Genomic DNA, 19,751 nt, shown 5'->3' on the forward strand with positions numbered 1-19,751 from the left:
CGTGTTTTAAGTTGATGTTTCTGCCCTGCTCCCAAGGACAGGCGGTAGCACTTCAGAGTCGGAGGAGCGCATGCTCGGGAGGACCCCAGGGGGTGCCGTTTGCTGGGACTGCCGCAGGGGGCACTCTGCAGCTCCTGCTCCCCTCTCCTCCCCTCTCCTCCCCTCTCCGGGGCCACGCGGGACAGCCCTGGCTCCAGGCACGGAATGTGGGGTCACTGTCCTCGCTCCCCTCTCCTCCTCCCCTCTCCTAGAAGGGCACATGGGACTGGGCCTCAGGCACTGGCTTGGGACTTGGGGGCCACTGGTCCTCGTCTTGAGGGCACTTTTGAACCAGTGGGCACTGGGTGAAGCTGCGTTCAGGTGCCAGTATGATGTCTTTTTCTGATCTTGGAGGACATCTCACATGTGACCCTGACTCTTTTCTCTTGAACTTCCAGCTTGACGACCTCACCCAAGACCTGTCTGTCTCCCAGCTCAGCAGTGTGGCCGATTACCTGGAAGACGTGGCGTAGATGCGGCCACAGAGTCCGGCCACTGTGGAGGAGGGGCGGGACCTCTGGTCAGCCACTCTTCTCTCAGACATTCGGCTGGAAGGTCTGCCTCTGTCGGTGCCTTGTGTTTAGAAGACTGCAGGTATCTTAGGAATGAACTTTGGGTAACGGAACGCTTGTATCTGAGCCTGGGAGGGGGCCTCTGCCACCTTCCTCTGATTTAGTGACAGTTGTCTGTACAAACGATTGTCCGGCCGAGCTCCAGCCCAGGCGTCACGGCGCCAGCTCCAAAGACAGCGGGTGTGATGAGCTGATGAATAAAACCTGTTCTCTCACACGTGTGTGGCTGATCTCACGGAGATGCCCGAGCAGTGCGTTCCGGCCTCCAAGGGGAGACGCCGCGGTGCGGACGCTGGAGGCTAGACTTCAGTGTCTGCTGTGGTGGAAGGTTCTAGACCCTGACCCGTACAGGCCTAGTACGGGACTCTGTGCTGCTAGGTGTAGCCGTGGTTTGTAATCACCAGTGCTGACTAGGATTGGGACTTGCTCTTGGTCCCTGTGTTCATGTGAGGTGCTTGCTCACAGGTTCCCTTGTTGTTATAATTTATTCTCTGTAAAGATGCTTCAGGAATCTTCAGTTCCAATCACCTCTGGACCCCTGGGGCCCAGGAGCTCCGTCAGATGACACTGGCACGCCCTGGTCAGAGTGTGACTCAGGGTGGCCTGAGGCCGCCTGGTGCACGAGCTCCCCATACTGGACACGGTCAGGCTGTGATCCCTTCTGAGGTTCCTGGCCAGCCACAGGCTGACCTTCTGCTGCTGCCGCGGTGACAGTGAACTCGTGTGCAGATGACATGGGTGTGACGGGTACGTGGCCAGACACAGATCTTGATAGCGCACTGGTGAAGTCACTGGAGCGAAGCCACCTACTGCCCTGAGGAACACAGACGTGGGGGCCTGCCCCCGGGACCCCAAACAAGAGGGGCAGGGCCTCCATCAAGCTCGGTGCTGTCCTCTTAGGGCTTTGGGTTCCCCATGGGCTCAGTCACTGGGTCCTGGTAGGTGAGTGGATGGCATAGTTTTCAGAACACCAGTTGCATATTTCTGAGCCCAAGTATTGTGAAAAATATTTGTTGGGTGCTAAAATTACAGAGAAATAAAAACAAGATGATTAAAAGCTATAAACGGTCCAGTCTGGTTTTTCTCTTCCTTTTAAATGTGAGAGAAGCAGCTCTAAGTGACAGGAGGAAGTAGGCGGCAGTCCAGCCGGTGCCCCTTTGGGAGGTGCCGTCTCAGCTGTGTTTCCCCTGTGGCCTGAGCACCGAGGGGTCCCCTGCCGTCTGCCCCAGCTCCCCTTGTCCACAGCCGGGGCAGCAGCGGGGGCTCGGCGGCGTGGATGTGATGCTCCTGCATGGGGGCAGGTACCTGGGACATGATTTGAAGCAGGATGTGGCTTTGTTTGGGGGGACACCTCTGAATAGTCACATTGAAACTCAGTGTTTTCCTGTTACCAGAGAGCCTGACTTTAGATCACCTTGTAGGGTGGGGGGCACTGTCCCTGGGCTGACCAGGACTTCACTGGGAAGAGGGCCCAGAGTGTGTGCTCTGACCAGATGTGGTCAGCCTGGCCGCCGCAGGCACACAGGAACAGGAGGCTCGAGTACAGTTTGATTTTCTCTTCCTCAGGAAGGTTAGTATGAAGCGTGAATCCTGCGAAGAGCGTTTCTGGGCGTGAAGGTGGGGCGTTCTGTGCTCCAGTCTTCCATGTTCCCTCCACACTCGGTGAATAACGCTCAGCTTGCCAGCTGACCTCTGCCTGTGTTCCCGGCCTCTGTGGCCGGGGGACCATCCGGGTGTCGCCCTTGCTCCTGTCCTCCCTGGCCAGGTCCCTGCCCATCTCCCCTCTGCCAGGTGCTCCTCACCTGTCCTGTCTCAGGCCCCGGCCTAGAGCCCCTGCACTGAGCTGTGTCGCCACAGGGACCACTGGTCTCAGGTGACACGATCACCTTGCTCAGCTTGTTTGCTCTGTGCTCAGCCTGGCCCCTTGGATTGACCTTTACCCTCGGGGTGAATGCAGCTCCTGGCTGCTCATATACATGGGCTGGTGGTCATCAGGCTTGTGACCCCTGAACTGGCTTAGTTCCCTTAGCAGATTCAGTTTTTTCTCACACTCATCCACACCCAGGAAGCTCTGGTGGTCTTGTGGTAAGGAGCCGCACTGCCAACCCAAAGGTGCACAGTTCGAATCCACAGCTGCTCAGTGAGAAAGCTGGACAGTCTCCTCCTCCCATGAGTTGAAAACCGGCTGGAGGCTCAGCTGCTTCTGCCTTGAAAGCAATGAGAGAATGAGGCCAAAATCACTGTCCTGTGATTTCTCTTCAACATAGTAAAGGCAGTGTGGGAAAAAGCAGAAATCTTGTAGTTCTAAAAGTGTCATTTACTTTCCTACATTTTGTGATGTTTGTGGTATTGCTCGGTCAGGTTTTAAACATTTTAAGTTCATTATCATTTCTCTTAAATACGCTTGTAGTTAGCTTGTATCCCTTTTTAAAAAACACAAAAGCAAAGGTGAAAAATGCTGACGTCGGCCCTAGCTCACAGCAAGGTTTGTTGGATCTAGGTGTGAACTTGGGGTCTGGGCAGACTGGAAGACAGACCTCCTCGGATAGCAGAGAACTGGACAAGTCCGGGTGAGCTGCTTCCTGGATGTCATGTGGACCTTTCCAGAGAAGACCCAGGTCTCGAGTGTCCTCTCCTGCTCACTGAGGGAGCACACCGCAGTGTTCACTGAGTGTGGCGTGACTCAGGTTACACTGTCCAGGAAGGACCCTGGAAGTGTCCTGTGGTCCTTGCTGGACAGCTGCCTGGGAAATAGGTCAGCAGTTCCAATCCACCGGGTGCTCTGTGGGAGAAGTTGGCCGTCTCTGGTACGGACTGCAGCCTGGGAACCTCACAGAGGGTCAGGTCAGAATCGACAACAGGGCTTTTGCTTTGCTTTTATGTTCTGTGAGCGTGTTACCACGAGGCCCTGGCCCTGGAGAAGAGCGTCGGATGGCAGGCTGAGGGTCTGGGGACAGGAGGCAGCCCCCCAGGGAGGTGATGCAGCCTGCGAACCTTCAGGACCAGCTGGCACTGCTGCCGTGAGCCGGCACCACGTCAGTGACACCAACAACACCGCATGCAGGGCTTTCTCTGACGCCAGGTGCCCGGGAATCCCCAGTGCTGTTGGGGAGCCTCCAGTGCTCTCTTCAGAAACAGATTTCACACCTGGGACGAAGGGGGTCCAGTGGCCAGCAGCTCCTCATGGCCGGAGGTGAGGCAACAGGAGGGACTGGGCACGACCGGCCACTCGGCGTGTCAATGTGGTGCTGAGCTGACCTGAACATGGGCCTCAGGGCAGGAGCCACCAGCAGGGCAGCCGTGTGAGGTGCCCCCTCTCCAGCCGGTCAGGGTCAGTGGGCTGGGCAGCGGAGGCCACGGTGAACAGCCAGAGAGGGGCTCTGGGCCCAGCCCCAGGGCCCTGCCGCCATGCCCCTCGGCACTGCAGGTGGTACAAGACTGCTGCTGCCGCAGGGTGGGGACAGTAGGGTGTGTTGAGCACCCACTCTTGACCCCTCCCCCAGGACGGCCTACAGACTCAGATTCCTCCTGCAGCCTTGGCCACATGCAAGGGTTGCTGGGAGTACCACCTTCTCATGTCCACAGGGCGGAAGGGGAGAGAAAGATGTGTGAAAATGGTAGTCTACCCCAGCTAAGCACAAGACAGGAAGACCCTCAGTGACTGGTGGGTTGAATCGGTGACTGGGGCAGTGGGGGTGGTTGTGTCAGAGACGGTGAGGCTGGCTCAGGATGGAGCTGGCTTCAGAGCTGTTGTACACAGGTCACCATAAATTGCAGGCCACTCGGTGGCACTTAACAACAGCAAGGCCTTCAAAGCAATGCCAAGAAAACAAAATCCTCACCACTGGACCAGTAGGTAACATGGTGATAGAGTATAGACTGTCCACAGCGTCGTCACACTTGGATCCGTACTCGGTGCTCTTGGTACCAGCGGTCAGGAGACTAACTGCACTGGGAAAGCCCGCAGTCAGAGACCTCTCCAAAGTATGGAGGAGCAGCCTGCCAGTCAGGACTCAGACGTGCATAAATCGGGCCAGGTGGGCTGACCGTGAGTGCTGCAGCGGGCTGTGTGTGTCAGGGACTGGGGTGGTGCAGGACAAGGCTTCATAGCGTTACTATGCCATGAGTCGTACTCGACGGCACCTAACAGTTCAGGCCAGGGCCTTTCAGATCACTTGCTCTGCATCTGAAAGCTGGACAGTGAAACAGGACGACGAGAACTGGAGCCTTTGAACATCATGGACAGCCAAAGAACGAACAGCTAGACCTTGGAGAAAGCGCAGCCAGAGCGCTCCCTGGAGGCAGGGTGGGGGCACTTCAGGCCGGTTGCTAAGAGAGATTACTCCTTGGAGAAGGACTTCATGCTTGGGAAGGTGGAGGGCTTCATCCAGATGGATTGACTGTGACTGATACCGGCTTGAGGGTGTTGGAGATTGTGAGGATGGCCCAGGATAGGACAGGGTTCAGATCTGTTCTTGGGGTCACCTCAAATAGAGACGTCACCCTGCAGGCCTACAGAATGGCTCTCAGGCGATCAGACTTGACATCTGTCCCCAGCAGTTGTGTTGGGTGCTGTTCAACCAGCTCCCACTCCTCCTGCCCACGCCTCCCCCACCCCCGTCCCCTGTGACAGCCTAGAAACACCCTGGAGGGTGCTGGCAGCGGGCCTCGGCAGAAGCAAGTGGCCAGGTGCTTGCTCTCCGGGAAGCTGCGGGGCTCAGTGGACCCCCTTCCTTTTCGTTAGTAGCCAGGCTCTCGCCCACCCACACACAGGACACAGCCGTCCTTCAGCCGTGTGTTTGCAGGTGTCCTCCCAGGCTGGTGTGTTTGCAGTTTGCCTGTTTCTCCTGGGTCAGTGGGCCATGCTTTTCGACGTTGTGTCTGAACTTGCAGGGCATGGGCGTCTCCTTTGCTCCTCAAGGCGTCTGTTGGAGTTGACTGCTGTGGGGCTGTAAGGTCCGCATGGCAGCCTGATGAGATGGTACGTGAGGCCGCGGTTCAGACCTCAGGGTGCTCTGCGTCAGAGGCAGTCGCCAGGGTTTGTGGCCTGGAAGCCGAGGGCAGGCTCGGGGGCAGGGCTGCTGGCAGGGAGCTTTCTCTCCGAGGGGCCTGTCTCCACTGTGCTCCCGTCCACACGCGACATCAGTGCTCCCGTTCACACGCGGTACCGGTGTTCACACGCGGCATCCGTCTTCACACGCGGCATCGGTGTTCACACGCGGCACCAGTGTTAACACATGGTGTCCGTGCTCCCGTCCACACGCGGCACCGGTGTTCACATGCGACATCAGTGCTCCCATTCACACATGGCATTGGTGCTTCTGTCCACACACGACACCGGTGTCCACACATGGTGTCCATGCTCCCGTTCACACGCGGCAGCAGTGTTCCAGCACCATTTGCTGAAGAGACAGCCCTTTTCCCAGCTAAGTGCCTCTGCTCCTTTACCAGACACCATTGCTGTGACATTTATAGACTTTTCTAAACACTGCTCTCAAACAGGAGCATTAGGGCCTCATGCTGCCGACCCGAAGGCACGCAGCTTGACCCCTCCGATGGGCAGTCTCCCGTGTGATTTGCTGTCGTGTTGAGCACGACCCACAGCAATCCTGGAAACAGACCTGACCCTGTCCTCTCCTGTGCTCTCCTCAGCGTCTGACATTGAGGCACATTGCTGCAGTCACTGTGCCAACCCAGCCGGCTAAGCGTCTCTCTGCGCCATCCCTCCGCCTTCCCACGCATGCTATCCCTCTCTAAGGAAGAGTCTCTCCTAGCAGCATGCCAGAGTATGTGAGATGAAGTGTCATCTTCCATGAAGCACTCGGACTGCACCTTCTCTGAGACATGTCTTTTTTCTTTCAGAAGTCCATGGGCTATTCAGCTCCTTCAATATCACAGCTCAAAGGCGTGAATTCTTCGGTCTCCTTATTCACTGTCCAGCTCTCAGACGCACAGTAAGTGATTGAGAAGTCTGTGATCTGGATCGGACTCACCTTAGTCCTCAGACTGACATCTTAGTCCTCACATCGCACCTCGATCATTTGGAGAGGTCCTTGACGACAGGCTCCCCCAGTGCCATGCATCTCCTGATCTGACTGCTGGTACCAAGTGTAGTGACTGGATCCAAGGAAGATGAGATCACTGACAATTTCAGTCTTTTCTCCATCCATCGTGATGGCGCCCGTAGGTTTGGTGGTGAGGATTATTGTTTTTTTGATGTTGAGAGGTCATGCATATTGGAGGCTGCAGTCTTTGATCTTCTGCAGCAAGTGCATCAGGTCCTCACTTTGCGCGAGGATGTGCCATCCAGTGTGACTTCCAGTCTCTCTGAACACCTGTTGGAGGTGGTTAGGAGTCGGCTCTGAGCCAACAGCACACAGGCACGCGACCACCACCCCGTGCGCCTGGGGCACAGAGAGCCGAACACCCCACATGCTGCTGCCCACGTCATTCGTTCTCACCTCTTCTTTTTGTAAATATCTTTAATTGGTTTTCATATTATAATTCCTTTGCATTATGTTTTATTCATATACATTGTTTTATACAGTCTTTCATTTATATTATGTTTCATACAATCCTTCATTGCATTCTGTTACATTGTTTTAATTAGTTTGCTTACAACGTTTATTACATTGTGTTCCACACTTTTCTTCATTCACATTGTGTTTCCTACAGTCATTCTCACGACTTATGTTTTATAAAATTAATCACCATGGGACCTTGCCCATCATTGCCCTTTTGCCCGCATCCTTCCCATTTACATTTGCATTGAAAACTGCTGCTAAAGTAATTGCAATTCAGAAGAGCAGCTGGAAGAACTGGCTAGAACAGTACAGGGAGCCCTGGTGGTGCAGCGGTTAATCACTTGGCTACTAGCCCAGAGGTTGGCAGATGCTGAAACACGGTTGTGCTTCTGGAGAGACTGCAGCTTTTCAAACCCTGGGGGGTGCTTCTACCAGACCCCCCCCCCCCCCGGGCACGCCTGTCAGGCTGCATGCTCTCGGTGGTCTGATGGCTTCAGAGCACGGCGTCGGGGAAGTGCTAGCAGCCTTGTGAGTGTAAGCCCCTGTGCTCACAGCAGCACCTGTGCCGTGCTCCCTCTCCTGGATGTGATGAGAACTGGGTTACAGCCTGTGTGCACTGGGGGGTTCTCCCCTGGGATGTGATGAGAAGCAGGGGTACAGCCTGTGTGCACAGGGGTGTCTGTCCTGGGACGTGATGACTCTGGGGGTCTCCTGGGACGTGACGAGAAGCAGGGGTGCAGCCTGTGAGCACTGGGGGTCTCTCCTGTGAAGGCCGCTGCTGCTCTCAGGCCCATCCTGTTGTCCCGGCTCGTGGCCCTCTCAGTGTGTCAACAAACCCTGCCCGGTGGCTGCTGGCTTTGAGCCCATTGTCGCTTCCTAGGTCACTGTCTCCCTGAGAGCCTTCCTCTCTGTCATGGTCTACTTTTCTGGGCATGATGCCGTCTCCAGGGCCTGGCCCACATCATCACACACCTAAAGTCTGTGAGATGAAGACTCAGCCTCCTCTTCCTAAGGAGCATGGTCCACAAAGTCCATGTCAGATCCAGTATTCTCACAGCTCAGGCATCTGTTCTCCTTCGGCCTTTCTTATCCATTGTCCAACCTTCATGTGTTCATTGGTGATTGAAAGCCTTGCCTGGGGTCAGGCTCACCTTAGTCCTTAACATGACATCTTTGCTCTTTAGCATTAAGGAGGTCCTTGGCCTCACGTTTTCCCAGTGCAGCAGGCCTTTTGATACCTCGTCTGCGGCTTCTGTTCGTATTTGTTGTGGATTGAGCAAAATTAAATCCTTGGCAACTTCTGTTTTATAGATTTTTTGTTGTTATGTGCCATCAAGTCGCTTGCGACTCATAGTGACCCTGTGTACAAGAGCCCTAAATGCCGTTCTATCCAGTGCCAACCTCGCCATCTCAAACACACTCATTCCCACCGCTCCACTCACAGAATCGATCCATCTCATCGAGGGTCTTCCTCTCCTGTGCCGTCCCTCCACTCTCCCAAGCATGATGTCCCTCTCCAAGGACCAGTCTCTCCTTGCAACATGCCCAAAGTATGTCAGACGAAGCTTCAGAATCCTTGACTCCAAGGAGCATTCTGGTTTCACCCTCTCTAGGACAAACCTGTTTGTTCTCCTAGCAGTCCCTGGTATATTCAACACTCTTCGCCAGCACCACAGCTCAAAGGCATCAATTCTCTTTCCGTCATCCCTATTCACTGTCCAACTCTCTGATGCATAGCACGCAATTCTGAAGACTGTAGCCCAGATCTGGCGCACCTTAGACTCCAGCCTGATGTCGTCGCTCTTCAGTACTCTTGAGAGGTCCCTCACAGGCGACTTTCCCAATGCAATTCATCTCTTGATTTCCTGGCTGCTGCTGCTAACAAGAGTGTTGACTGTGGAATCAAGTAAACTAAAACTGTTAACTGTCTTAGTCTCTTCACCATCCATACTGATGCTGCCAGTTGGCCCAGTGGTGAGAATCTTTTGTTTTCTTGATGTTGAGCTTCAGTTCATATTGAAGGCTGCAGTCCTTGACCTTCTGCAGCAAGCGCCTCAGGTCCTCCTCAGTTTCAGTAAGCAGGGTTGTGTCATCTGCATATCACAGGTTCTTGATGATTCTTCCACCAATCCTGGTACCACATTCCTCCTTGTACAGCCCAGCATCTTGGATGATCTGTTCTGCATACAGATTGAAAAGGTATGGAGACAGAATACATCCCTGACGAACCCCCTTCTTGATTTTGCTCTGTTATGGTGACTGCCTCTTAGTCCAAGTATAGGTTTTGCATTAGCACAATCAAATGTTCTAGGATTCCCATTCTTCTCAGAGTCAGCTATAGCTTGTTGTGATCCACACAGTCAAAAATGCCCTTGCATAGTCAATGAAGCACAGATAGACATTCTTCTAGTATTCTCTGCTTTCTGCCAAGATCATCTGACATTAGCTATAATATCCCTAGTACCACGACATCTTCTAAATCCAGCCTGCACGTCTGGCAGTTCTCTGCTGACATATTGTTCCAAATGTTTTTGGATAATTTTCAGAATCTTGCTTGCATGTAATATTAATGATACTGTTCGATAATTTCCACACTCTGTTGGGTCATCCTTCTTTGGAATGGGAACAAATATCGATCTCTTCCAGTCATTTGGCCAGTTGGCTGTCCTCCAGATTTCCTGGCACAACCTAGTGAACACATCCAGGGCAGTGTCTGTCTGTTGAAATATGTCAATTGGTATGCTGTCAACTCCTGGAGGCTTGGTTTTTGCCAATTCCTTCAGAGCAATTTGAACTTCCTCCTTCATCACCATAAGCTCTTGCTCATATGTTATTTCATGAAATTCTTCTGTTTCAGCCAATTCCTTCTGATACAATGACTCTGTGTATTCCTTCCATCTTCTCTTGATACTTCCTGGATTATTTAACATTCTACCAAAAGTATCCTTAAGTATTGCCACCTGTGGCTTGAAATTGTTTTTCAGCTCCTTCAGCTTAAGAAATGCTGAGAGAGTCCGACCCTTTTGATTTTCTGACTCCAGCTCTCTGCACATTTCATTATAGTATCTTGCTTTGTTGTCCCGAGCTGCCTTTTGAAATTTTCTGTTTAGCGCTTTTATTTCTTGGTTTCTTCCTTTAGTTTTGGCTTCTCAGCGGCGCTCTAACGCAATACTCAGAGTCTCATCTGACATCCATCCTGGTCTTTTCTTCTTCAGCCTTTGTAATGATCTTTTGCATTCTTTATGGACGATTTTCTTGATATCCTCCCAGAGCTCATTTGGTCTGCACTCACTGGTGCTCAAGGCCTCAAACCTGTTCCTGAGATGGTTTTGAAATTCAAGTGGGACAAACTTAAGGTCAACTTTTGGTTTTGTAGATGAGGAACCCAAAATTCCAAGTGTGGGAGCCTTCCTCCCCTCCCCAGAGGGAATGGTGCTCAGAATGTGAACTGATTTTCCCCTGGAAGGGGGCGTCCCCTGGAGCCCACCCTGGAGGTTCTCTTCCTGTGAGATAGAAGCAGACACATGGAGAGGTCTGTCCACCCTCACTGGTCAGTCATGTCCAGGCCTGTCCTGTTCCTAATTGTGCAGAAGCTGTTCTCTACAGCCCGCTGTCCGTGAGCCAGCTCCTGGCAGAACTTGACAGGGACGGGTGGGCAGGCCACGAGCTGGCAGAACAGAGGTGTCTGTCACAGCTGGGAGGGTGGCCACTTCTCAGGCGTTCAGACTTTGTTGGGGTGTAACAGCCCAGACAGCACACCACCTGAATGAAGTACACCTACAATTCAGTGGGCTTAGGATAGTCACCACCTAGTGCTTCTCACAGTGATGCCGCAGGTAGATGCCGTAATGTGCACATTTATTCTCTGAGCATCATGAGGTCTGATGAGGTGTGGCTCTCTGGGAAGGGTTCTCGCTCTGTCGGTGAAGGAAGGCCCTGGTTGCTTCTGCGTCAAGAGGTCTGACCTTCCTTGGAGCTCTTGGCCTTGACCTGTGATGAGAGCTTCCCCCACCCCTTGGGAACCGGAAGCTGAAGGACACACCCCTCTCCTGTTTCTTGCTGTCCCTGGTGCTAACGTCCCTTCTCTGCTCACTTCTCTCTGCTCTTTTCTCTGTGTGACAATGGGCGGCCAGGCCGCTCTCATGGAAGCTCTCCTTCCATCCAGCTGAAGCTGTGACCTGACTAAGGGCTGGGAGCCACCCTACTCCCCTTACAGCTGACTGGTCGGTGGCATCTCAGATCACAGTGTGGGGGACGAGCACGTCACTGTGTGGCCGCCTCAGCAGTCTCCCACAGGTGAGGCTCCACAACACGGGACAGTTACCTTGGACAGAGAATGAAGATGTGGCCCGTTTGACACATGATTTGGAGGGATGCACTTCAATCCTGACATGTCACCATCTGCAGATTTGGAGCGTTTTCATCCGCCCAGAGGCTGACGTGAGCACATACTCCCCACTTGCACCCCAGCTACCCCTCCACCCTCGGCAGCCACTGTGGTGTCGGGTCTGAGGCCTGCCTGGGGGGATCTTTCATGGTGGGAACCACACCACAGACGGCCTCCGTCCTAGACTCCTTTCCCTTCAGGCAATGCCTTTAGGCTTCTCTCAGGGGTAAGACCTCATACTTCAGGCCTTTTTTTTGCCAAGTACGACTCCATTTTGTGCATGAGCCATATTGTGTGTCTGCTTAGCTGATGAACATTTCAGTTGAGGCCATATTTTAAAATAATGAGTAGAATAAGAAATGCTGGAACACGTGGTAACTAATATTTTGAGGAATTACTTTGTTTCTTAAAATGTCTGTAACAACACCCATGTTTATCGCAGCTTTGTTCACAATAGCAAAGGGTTGGAAGCAGCCTAAGGGCCCATCAACAAACAAATGGATAGAGAAGCTGTTGTATATTCACACAATGGAATACTACATCGAAAAACAAGGAACTCATGCAATATTATTCAAAATGGGGGACCCTGGAGGACATCATGCTGAGTGAAATATCTCAGCACAAAAGGACAAATATTGCATGGTGCCACTGTTGTAGAATGGGTCTGTCATCAGGGTGGGGGTATGACAGAAAAAACTGGATAAATTATGTATATTGCATTGAAACAGATGAGGGAAAGAACAGATTAGAAGTGATATATGATTATTATGGTTAGCACAGGAATCCAGAATTAAGGTTGCATAGAGAAGTGTACTTGGGGTGAGGCGGTGGGGGGAAGGGATGGGGGAATTGTATACTAATGAAGGAATTTTTTTTTTCTTTTCAGAGAAGGGAGCGAACTGGTGGGGAGGGTTGGGCAGGGAGAAAGGTGCACCAATGAATGAATGGAAATCCAAAACCTCTGTAAATGTCTATTAAAATTAATAAAAAATTTTAAAAAATGGCTGTAACATTTTGCATTCCTCCCACCACTGCTCCGTGGGAGACGGGTGGACAGTCTCCTCTCATGCACTTTACTCCCTCTGAAAACTGGCCGGAGGGTCAGCTACGGGTCAGCTTCGATGCCACACAGCAGTGACCACCACCATACATCAGTGGCCCAGTTCGCACATGTGTCCACCAGCCTTTGCCCTCAATTCTCTTTCTGATTCTGATCACTGGCGTGGGTGTGCAGTGCCGTCTCCTTGTGGTTTAGCTGTGTGTTCCCCTGGTGATGCGTGACGTTGAGCAAATTTCCCCCCACGCCTACTGGCCAGTTATTTGCATATCTTCTTGGTGGAGAGTCTATTCAGACACTTGATTCGATTCTGGAGTCTGAATTGAACTGCAGGTGTTCTTAGTGCGTTCGTTCTTCCCATATGTGAGGATCCCCTTGGCCAGCCCCGTCTTAAACGAGGTCTTTCTTCCCAGTGTGTGTTCTCAGCAATCACGTGGAAAGTCAGTGAGCGCGTGTGTTCCTGGGTGTCAGTTCACTCTGCTAGTGTACAGGTTCCTCCGTGTGCTTGTGCAACAGGGTCTTGTATTTGTACCCTTGTATTAAGGTTTGAAATCAAGAAGTCACTCTTCGCCTTGTTCTTTTCCCAGACTACCATGGCTGTTCTGTCTCTTAAAGCTGTATATGCTGTTTAGGACATGTTTGTGCGGTTTTGGGGGGACACCAACCTCCTGCTAGGGTTTTGACATGGATTCTGTTGAATCTGTGAACCACGTTGGAGAGTGTTGCCAAGGTAACAAACTTACCTCCTCCAGTCCATGTGCTTGGGGCCAGCCCATGATTTAAGGCATTCTTCAATTCTTTTTAGAAATATTTTATTGTTTTTCAGTTTTCTTATCCTTTGTACATTTCTAAGCATTTTGTTTCTTTTTGATATTACTGCAAATTGCTTACCTAATTTCATTTTGAATTGTTATTACTAGTGCATGGGAAAATAGCCAAGTTTTAAATACTGATCTTCCCCCTATACCCTTGCTGAACCTTTTTACTAGTTGTATCAGCGTGTGTGTGTGTGTGTGTGTGTGTGTGTGTGTGTTTCCTTTAGCATTTTCTATATACATTATCATGCTCGTCTGCAAATACACTTTCACTTCTTTCTCTCCAACCCTGATGGCTCTCTCCCCTTATTGTCTTGCCTGTTGGCCCCGACTAGAAACTTCAGCACAGATGCTGACCAGAAGTGCGGAGAGTGGACATCCCCCTCGTTACTGACCCTGGGGAAATGCATTGCTTCTTTTACTTCTAAGCGTGATAACGTTGCTGCTGTTGTGTGGGGTCCAGTCGGTAACAAGTCAGAGCTGACCCGCCAGAGGATTCCAGAGGCAGTTCACCCCACGGGAGGAGATGCTGTGTGTGATAATAGTGACATAGTGAGTGTGACAATAGCTGTGGGAAGTTGTAGATTTCCTTCTAGTCCTGTTGTGTTGAGAGGCCTAATAGGCGACTGACTCAGTCAAATGCTTTTCTCCAGCTCTGACAGGATCTTATGGTTTTCACATAAATTGATTTTCTTGGCTTTTAAACCAGCTTTGCATATATGAGATTGATTCCTCTTGGTAGGTATGTTGTTATGTGCTGTTGAGTCATTTGCGATGCATAGCGACCCTATGTACAGCAGCCCTGAACCCTGCCCCATCTTGAGCCAATTCCATTTTCTCCAACACACCTAGCCCCATTACCCTGGTCACTGAGAGACTCCATCTCATAGAGGGTCTTCCTTTCCTGTGCTGTCCCTCCAACGATTCCAAACATGATATCTTCCTCCAAGAAACGGTCCTTCCTGCCAAAATGCCCCAGGTATATCAGACAGAGATTCCGAATCCTTCACCCTCTCCAGGACAGACCTGTGTGTTCTCTTAGCAGTCCATGGTATATGCTCAAGACTCTTCTCCAGCATCCCAACTCAAAGGCATAGATTCTTCTCCTGTCATCCTTAGTCATCGTCCAGCTCTCCGATGCATAGCAAGTAATTGTGATGATCATGGACTGAATCAGGTGCACCTTAGTCTCTAGACTGACGTTGTTGCTCCTCAGTACTCTGGAGTGGTCAGATTTTCCAAATGCAGTTCATCTTTTGATTTTCCGGATGCTGCTACCAAGAGTTGATTGTGGAAACAAGCAAGTTGAAATTGTTAACAATCTCAGTCTATCCCCTGTCTAGTGTGATGTTGCCAATTGGCCCAGTGGTGAGAATCTTTGTTTTCTTGATATTGCGCTCCCATCCATATTGAAGACTGCAGTCCTTGACCTTATGCAGCAAGCATTTCAGGTCCTCTTCAGTTTCTGCAAGCAGGGTTGTGTCATCTGCATAATGCAGGTTGTTGATAAGTCTTCTTCCAGTCCTGATGCCACATTCCTCCTTGTACAGCCCAACCTCCTGGATGATCTGTTCCACATATAGATTGAAAAGATATGGGGTCAGAGTGCATCCCTGACGTACACCTTTCCTGATTTTGAACCATGAAGTGTTTCCTTTCTCTGTTCTGATGACTGCCTTCTGATCAAAGTATAGGTTTCACATAGCACAGTCAAGTGTTCTGGGATTCTCATTTCTCTCAAGGTTAGCTACAGTTTGTGATCTACACAGTCAAATCCCTTTGCATAGTCAATGAAACATAGATTGTCCTTTGGTACTGTCTGATTTCAGCTAAGATGTACTGCAAGACATTGACTGCAATGTCCCTAGTGCCATGACCTCTCTTTTTTTTGAATTTTTTTATTAATTTCAATGAAAATTTACAGAGACTTTGGATTTTCATTTCTTCATTGTTGCACTTTTCTCTGCTCCCAACCCTCCCCCCACCCCAGTACACTACCCTCTTTTAAAAGAAAAATTCTTTCATTGTTTTACAATCCCTGCCCCCAGGGCCACTCCACTATACAGCCTTTGTTCTCGACTCCTGTCATGACAAAAATACCTAATTACATATCCCTTTTAAACAGTTTTCTCCCTCATCTGTTTCAATGCAGTATACATTATTTATCCCATCTTTCTCAGTCTCCCCCAAACCCTGATGTCAGTCCTGTTTTACAACAGTGGCACCATGCAGTATTTGCCCTTTTGTGACTAAGATACTTCACTCAGCATCATGTCCCCAGGGTCATCCATTTTGAATAATATTATATAAATTCCTTGTTTTTCAATGCAGCATAAGTATTCCACTGTGTGAATACACCACAGTTTCTCTATCCATTTGTTGATGGGCACTTAGGTTGTTTCCGACTCCTTGCTATTGTGAACAAAGCTGTGATAAACATGGGTGTGCATATGTCTGCTTGGATGTCAGTTATGGTCTCTTTGGGGTATATTCCCAGTAGTGGAATTGCTGGGTCAAATGGTATCCCCATTTGCAACTTTTTGAGAAAGCGCCATACTGCCTTCCACAGTGGTTGCACCATTTTACACTCCCACCAACAGTGAATCAGGGTTCCAGTTTCTCCATAACCTCCCCATTTGTTGTTTGCTGTTCTGTTCAGTTTTTCTGTTCTTACTGGGCTGAGATGCTATCTCATAGTTGTTTTGATTTGCATCTCTCTTAGAGCTAGGGATTTTGAACATTTCTTCATGTGCTTGTTAGCCATCTGAATGTCTTCTTTGGTGAAGTGTCTGTTCATATCCTGTGGCCATTTTTCAATCGGATTATTGACCTTTATCTTGTTGTGGTGACAATGGCCTCTTCTAAACCCAGCCTGCACATCTGGCTTTTCTCTGTTGATGTGCTGTTCCAGTTGTTTTTGGAAAATCTTCAGCAGAATCTTACTTGCATGGGATAGTAATGATATTGTTTGATAATTTCCAAACTCTCATGACCTTTTGCATTCTTTATGGATGATATTCTTGATATCCTCCCACAGCTCATTTGCTATTCGCTCATTAGTATTCAAGGCCTCAAACCTGTTGGTGTTGAAATTCAGGAGGGGTAGACTCAAGGTCAAACTTTGGTTCTTGTGGACTTGATTTTACTTTCTTTAGCTTTAATCTGAATTTGCATATGAGTAGTAGATCATCAGTTCCATAATCAGCACCTGGTCTAGTTTTAACAGCTGATATTGAGCTGCTCCGACCATTCCACCCCCACTCCCCGCAGCTGTAATCAGTCTGATTTCTGGGTAGGCCATCAGGTAAAGTCCATGTGTATAGTTGCTGTTTGTGTTTCCTATAAAACATATTTACAATGAATAAATCATCGATTGTACAGAATTTTATCATTCTGTCTCCAGCCTCATTTCTGTCACCAAGTCCATGATTCCTGACTACTGATCCTTCTTCTCTGTTCCCAGCTTTTGCGTCCACTCACCTGTTATGTCTAATGCCTCTTGGCTGTGTGTTTCATTAATTTCCATTTGCAACAGTTGGTGGAAAGAATTTCTTTCCTTCACTCTGGTTGTTGGTGCATAAATTTAAATGATGGTATTAGCAGCTTGTCCTTGTATGTGTATGATATTAAAATCCCTTTTTATGTTGCTATATTCAGATTTGAATAATCTTGAATATTTTGTTTGCATGTGATGTTGTGTTGTTGTTAGGTGCCGTCGAGCTGTAAACGACTCATAGCGACCCTATGAATGGAAGCACTTGTATAACTTTCATTGTTTCTCCACGTTCATAGAGTTTTTGGAGGCAAGCGGTTTGGAAGTGGATTCCACTCCTGCTTCCAAGCCTGTTTTAATCGGGGAGCTCCTCCGAACACTGTCCACCATGGGGAACCATTCTCACATTTGACACATCACTGTCACAGTGTTTAGCATCACAGCAACCACGAGTTATTTCTGTACAGCAGATGGATAGACCAGTGCTATATTATTTTTTTATTATTTTTATTTATATTAATTTTTTTATCATTTCCATGTTCTGTTGGGTCACCTTTCCTGGGAATGGGAACAAACATGGATCTCTTCCAGTCAGTTGGCCAAGTAACGGTTTTCCACATTTCTTGACATAGAATAGTGAGCACATTCAGGGCAGGATCCATCATTTCAAACACATCAATTGGCATTTCATCAAGTCCTGGGGTCTTATTTTTTTTTTTGTCAGTTCTTTCAGCACAGCTTGAACTCCTTCTTATTGTTTGCTTTTGATCAACAGCATTTTCTGAAATATTTCAGTGTGGTGAATTCTTTTTGTTACAATGATTCTATATTTTCCTTCCATCTTCTTTTAACGCTTCCTGGATCATTCAAGATTTTGCCTGTGACATCTCTCAATATTGCAACTTGAGGCCTGAATTTGTTCTTCAACTCTTTCAGCTTGAGAAATGCTGAGTGAGTTCTTCCCTTTTTATGCTCCAACTTGAGCTCTTTGCACATTCCATCATAATTCTTTGTCTTCTCGAGCTGCTCTGTGAAGTCTTCTGTTCACTTCGCATTTAGCCCCTTTGTTTTGACTTCTTGATGCGCTAGTGGCGTTTTCAGAGTCTCTTCTGACATCCATTTCGATCTTTTCTTTTCCCTCTGTCTTCATAATGACCTTTTGCTCTCTTCATGGATGATAACTTTGATTTCATCCCATAACTCATCTGGTCTTTGATTGGTGTTCAATGCCTGAAACCCATTCTGGAAATAATTTTAAAATTTATGTCAGGAAATGTGGAAAACAGTTACTTGGCCAACTGGCTGGAAGAGTATTGACTATACCATGGACTCCTAAGAGAACAAACAGGTTTGTCCTGAAGAGGGTGAAACCAGGCTACTCCTTAGCGGTAAGGATTTTGAAGCTCTGTCTGACATACTTTGAGCATGTTGCCAAAAAGAATCTGTCCTTGAGGAGGAACATCAGGTTTGGGAGGGTGGATGGACAGTACAAGAGAGAAAGACCCTGGGTGAGATGGATTGACTCAGTGAATGGGGACATGGGCGTAGGATGGCTCAGGTTAGAGCAGAGTTCAGAGCTGTTCTACACAGGGTCGCTGTGATTACTAGTTACTCAACAGCAGATAACAACAACAACAAAATTTGCTATTAATAAATCATTGAACATACACAACTCAGTCATTTGATATCCAGCGTTGCGTTTGTCACCAAGACTATAATTTCCAGCTACCATTCCTTCCTCGTTGTTTCCAATGTTTGCGTTCCAGTCATGAAGAATTATTAATGCATCTTGATTGTATATTTGATCAATTTGGAGCTGCAAAAATTGGTAGAAATCCTTCATTTCCTCCTCTCTGGCCTCAGTTGTTGATACCTTTATTTGAATAATAGTCATATTAACAGTCCTCCTTGTATGCATATGGGTATCACTCACAACATTGTACTTGAGGATTGAACTTGAGATTTTTTCATTAACTATAAATGCAACTTCATTTTTTCTCAGTTTTTTTTTATTCCCAGCATTATAGGTCATATTGTTGTCTGATTCAACATGGCCCGTGCCAGTTCGTTTGTTTGCTGATGTCTACAGTGTTAATCTTCATGCTGAAGGCTATCCAAACCAGCTAGACAGTACAAAGAACAAAGCTAGACAAAGAACTGCCCTAAGTTCAGACTGAGTTTAGAAGAGACTGTAGCCCCAGGGATGGCATTGGTGCTGTCAGATGGATCCTGGCTGAAAGGAGAGAGTACCACAACAAGGTCCAATTGGTGCACAGACGAACATTTGACTGTGGAGCATAACGAATTATGGCTAAAAGTGAGAAGACTGGGGATCCTAGAATATTTAATTGTGCTCATACAAAACCTGTACCTAGACCAAGAAGCTGTTATCTGAATGGAGCAAGGAAACACTTGGTGGACTTAAAATCAGGAAAGGTGTGCACCAGGACGGTGTCCTTTCTTCGTACCTGTTCAATATGTATGCTGAACAAATCATTCAACAAGCTGGATTCTATGAAGAAGAAAGCAACATCATGATAGGCTCATAAACCTTGCTTGCTGAAAGTGAGGACTTGAAACGCTCGCTGCAGAAGATCAAGGACTACAGCCTTCCTTTGGGATTGCATCTCAACATAAAGAAGACAAAAATTCTCACCACTGGACCAATAAGCAACATAACGGTAGAGAAAAGATGAAAATTATCAACATTTTTTTCTTACTTAGACCCACAGTCAACTGAGCAGTAAGGAGATTAGGATGTGACGTAGTGGGAAAGTCTGCTGTCAGGGACCTCTCCAGATTACTGAGGAGCTGTGACGTCAGCTTTCAGACCAAGGTGCGCCTGATCCAAACAACAATTTTTC

At 48.8% G+C, this 19,751-nt stretch overlaps 1 protein-coding gene across 2 annotated transcripts in view; it reads left to right on the top strand.

Moving 5' to 3' along the window:
* FGFR1OP (FGFR1 oncogene partner) overlaps positions 1 to 512 on the top strand; it is a 33,185-nt gene extending 32,673 nt beyond the window's left edge. For both annotated transcript variants that reach the window (XM_006882785.1, XM_006882784.1), the window contains exon 13: positions 438 to 512. In XM_006882785.1, the coding sequence (XP_006882847.1) occupies positions 438 to 512 (75 nt within the window). The remainder of the gene's footprint in view (positions 1 to 437) is intronic.
* Positions 513 to 19,751: the final 19,239 nt, after the last annotated feature.

Source organism: Elephantulus edwardii, unplaced genomic scaffold, assembly GCF_000299155.1.
Source record: "Elephantulus edwardii isolate Elephantulus edwardi_28Jun2011 unplaced genomic scaffold, EleEdw1.0 scaffold00024, whole genome shotgun sequence".
Classification (NCBI taxonomy): Eukaryota; Metazoa; Chordata; class Mammalia; order Macroscelidea; family Macroscelididae; genus Elephantulus; species Elephantulus edwardii.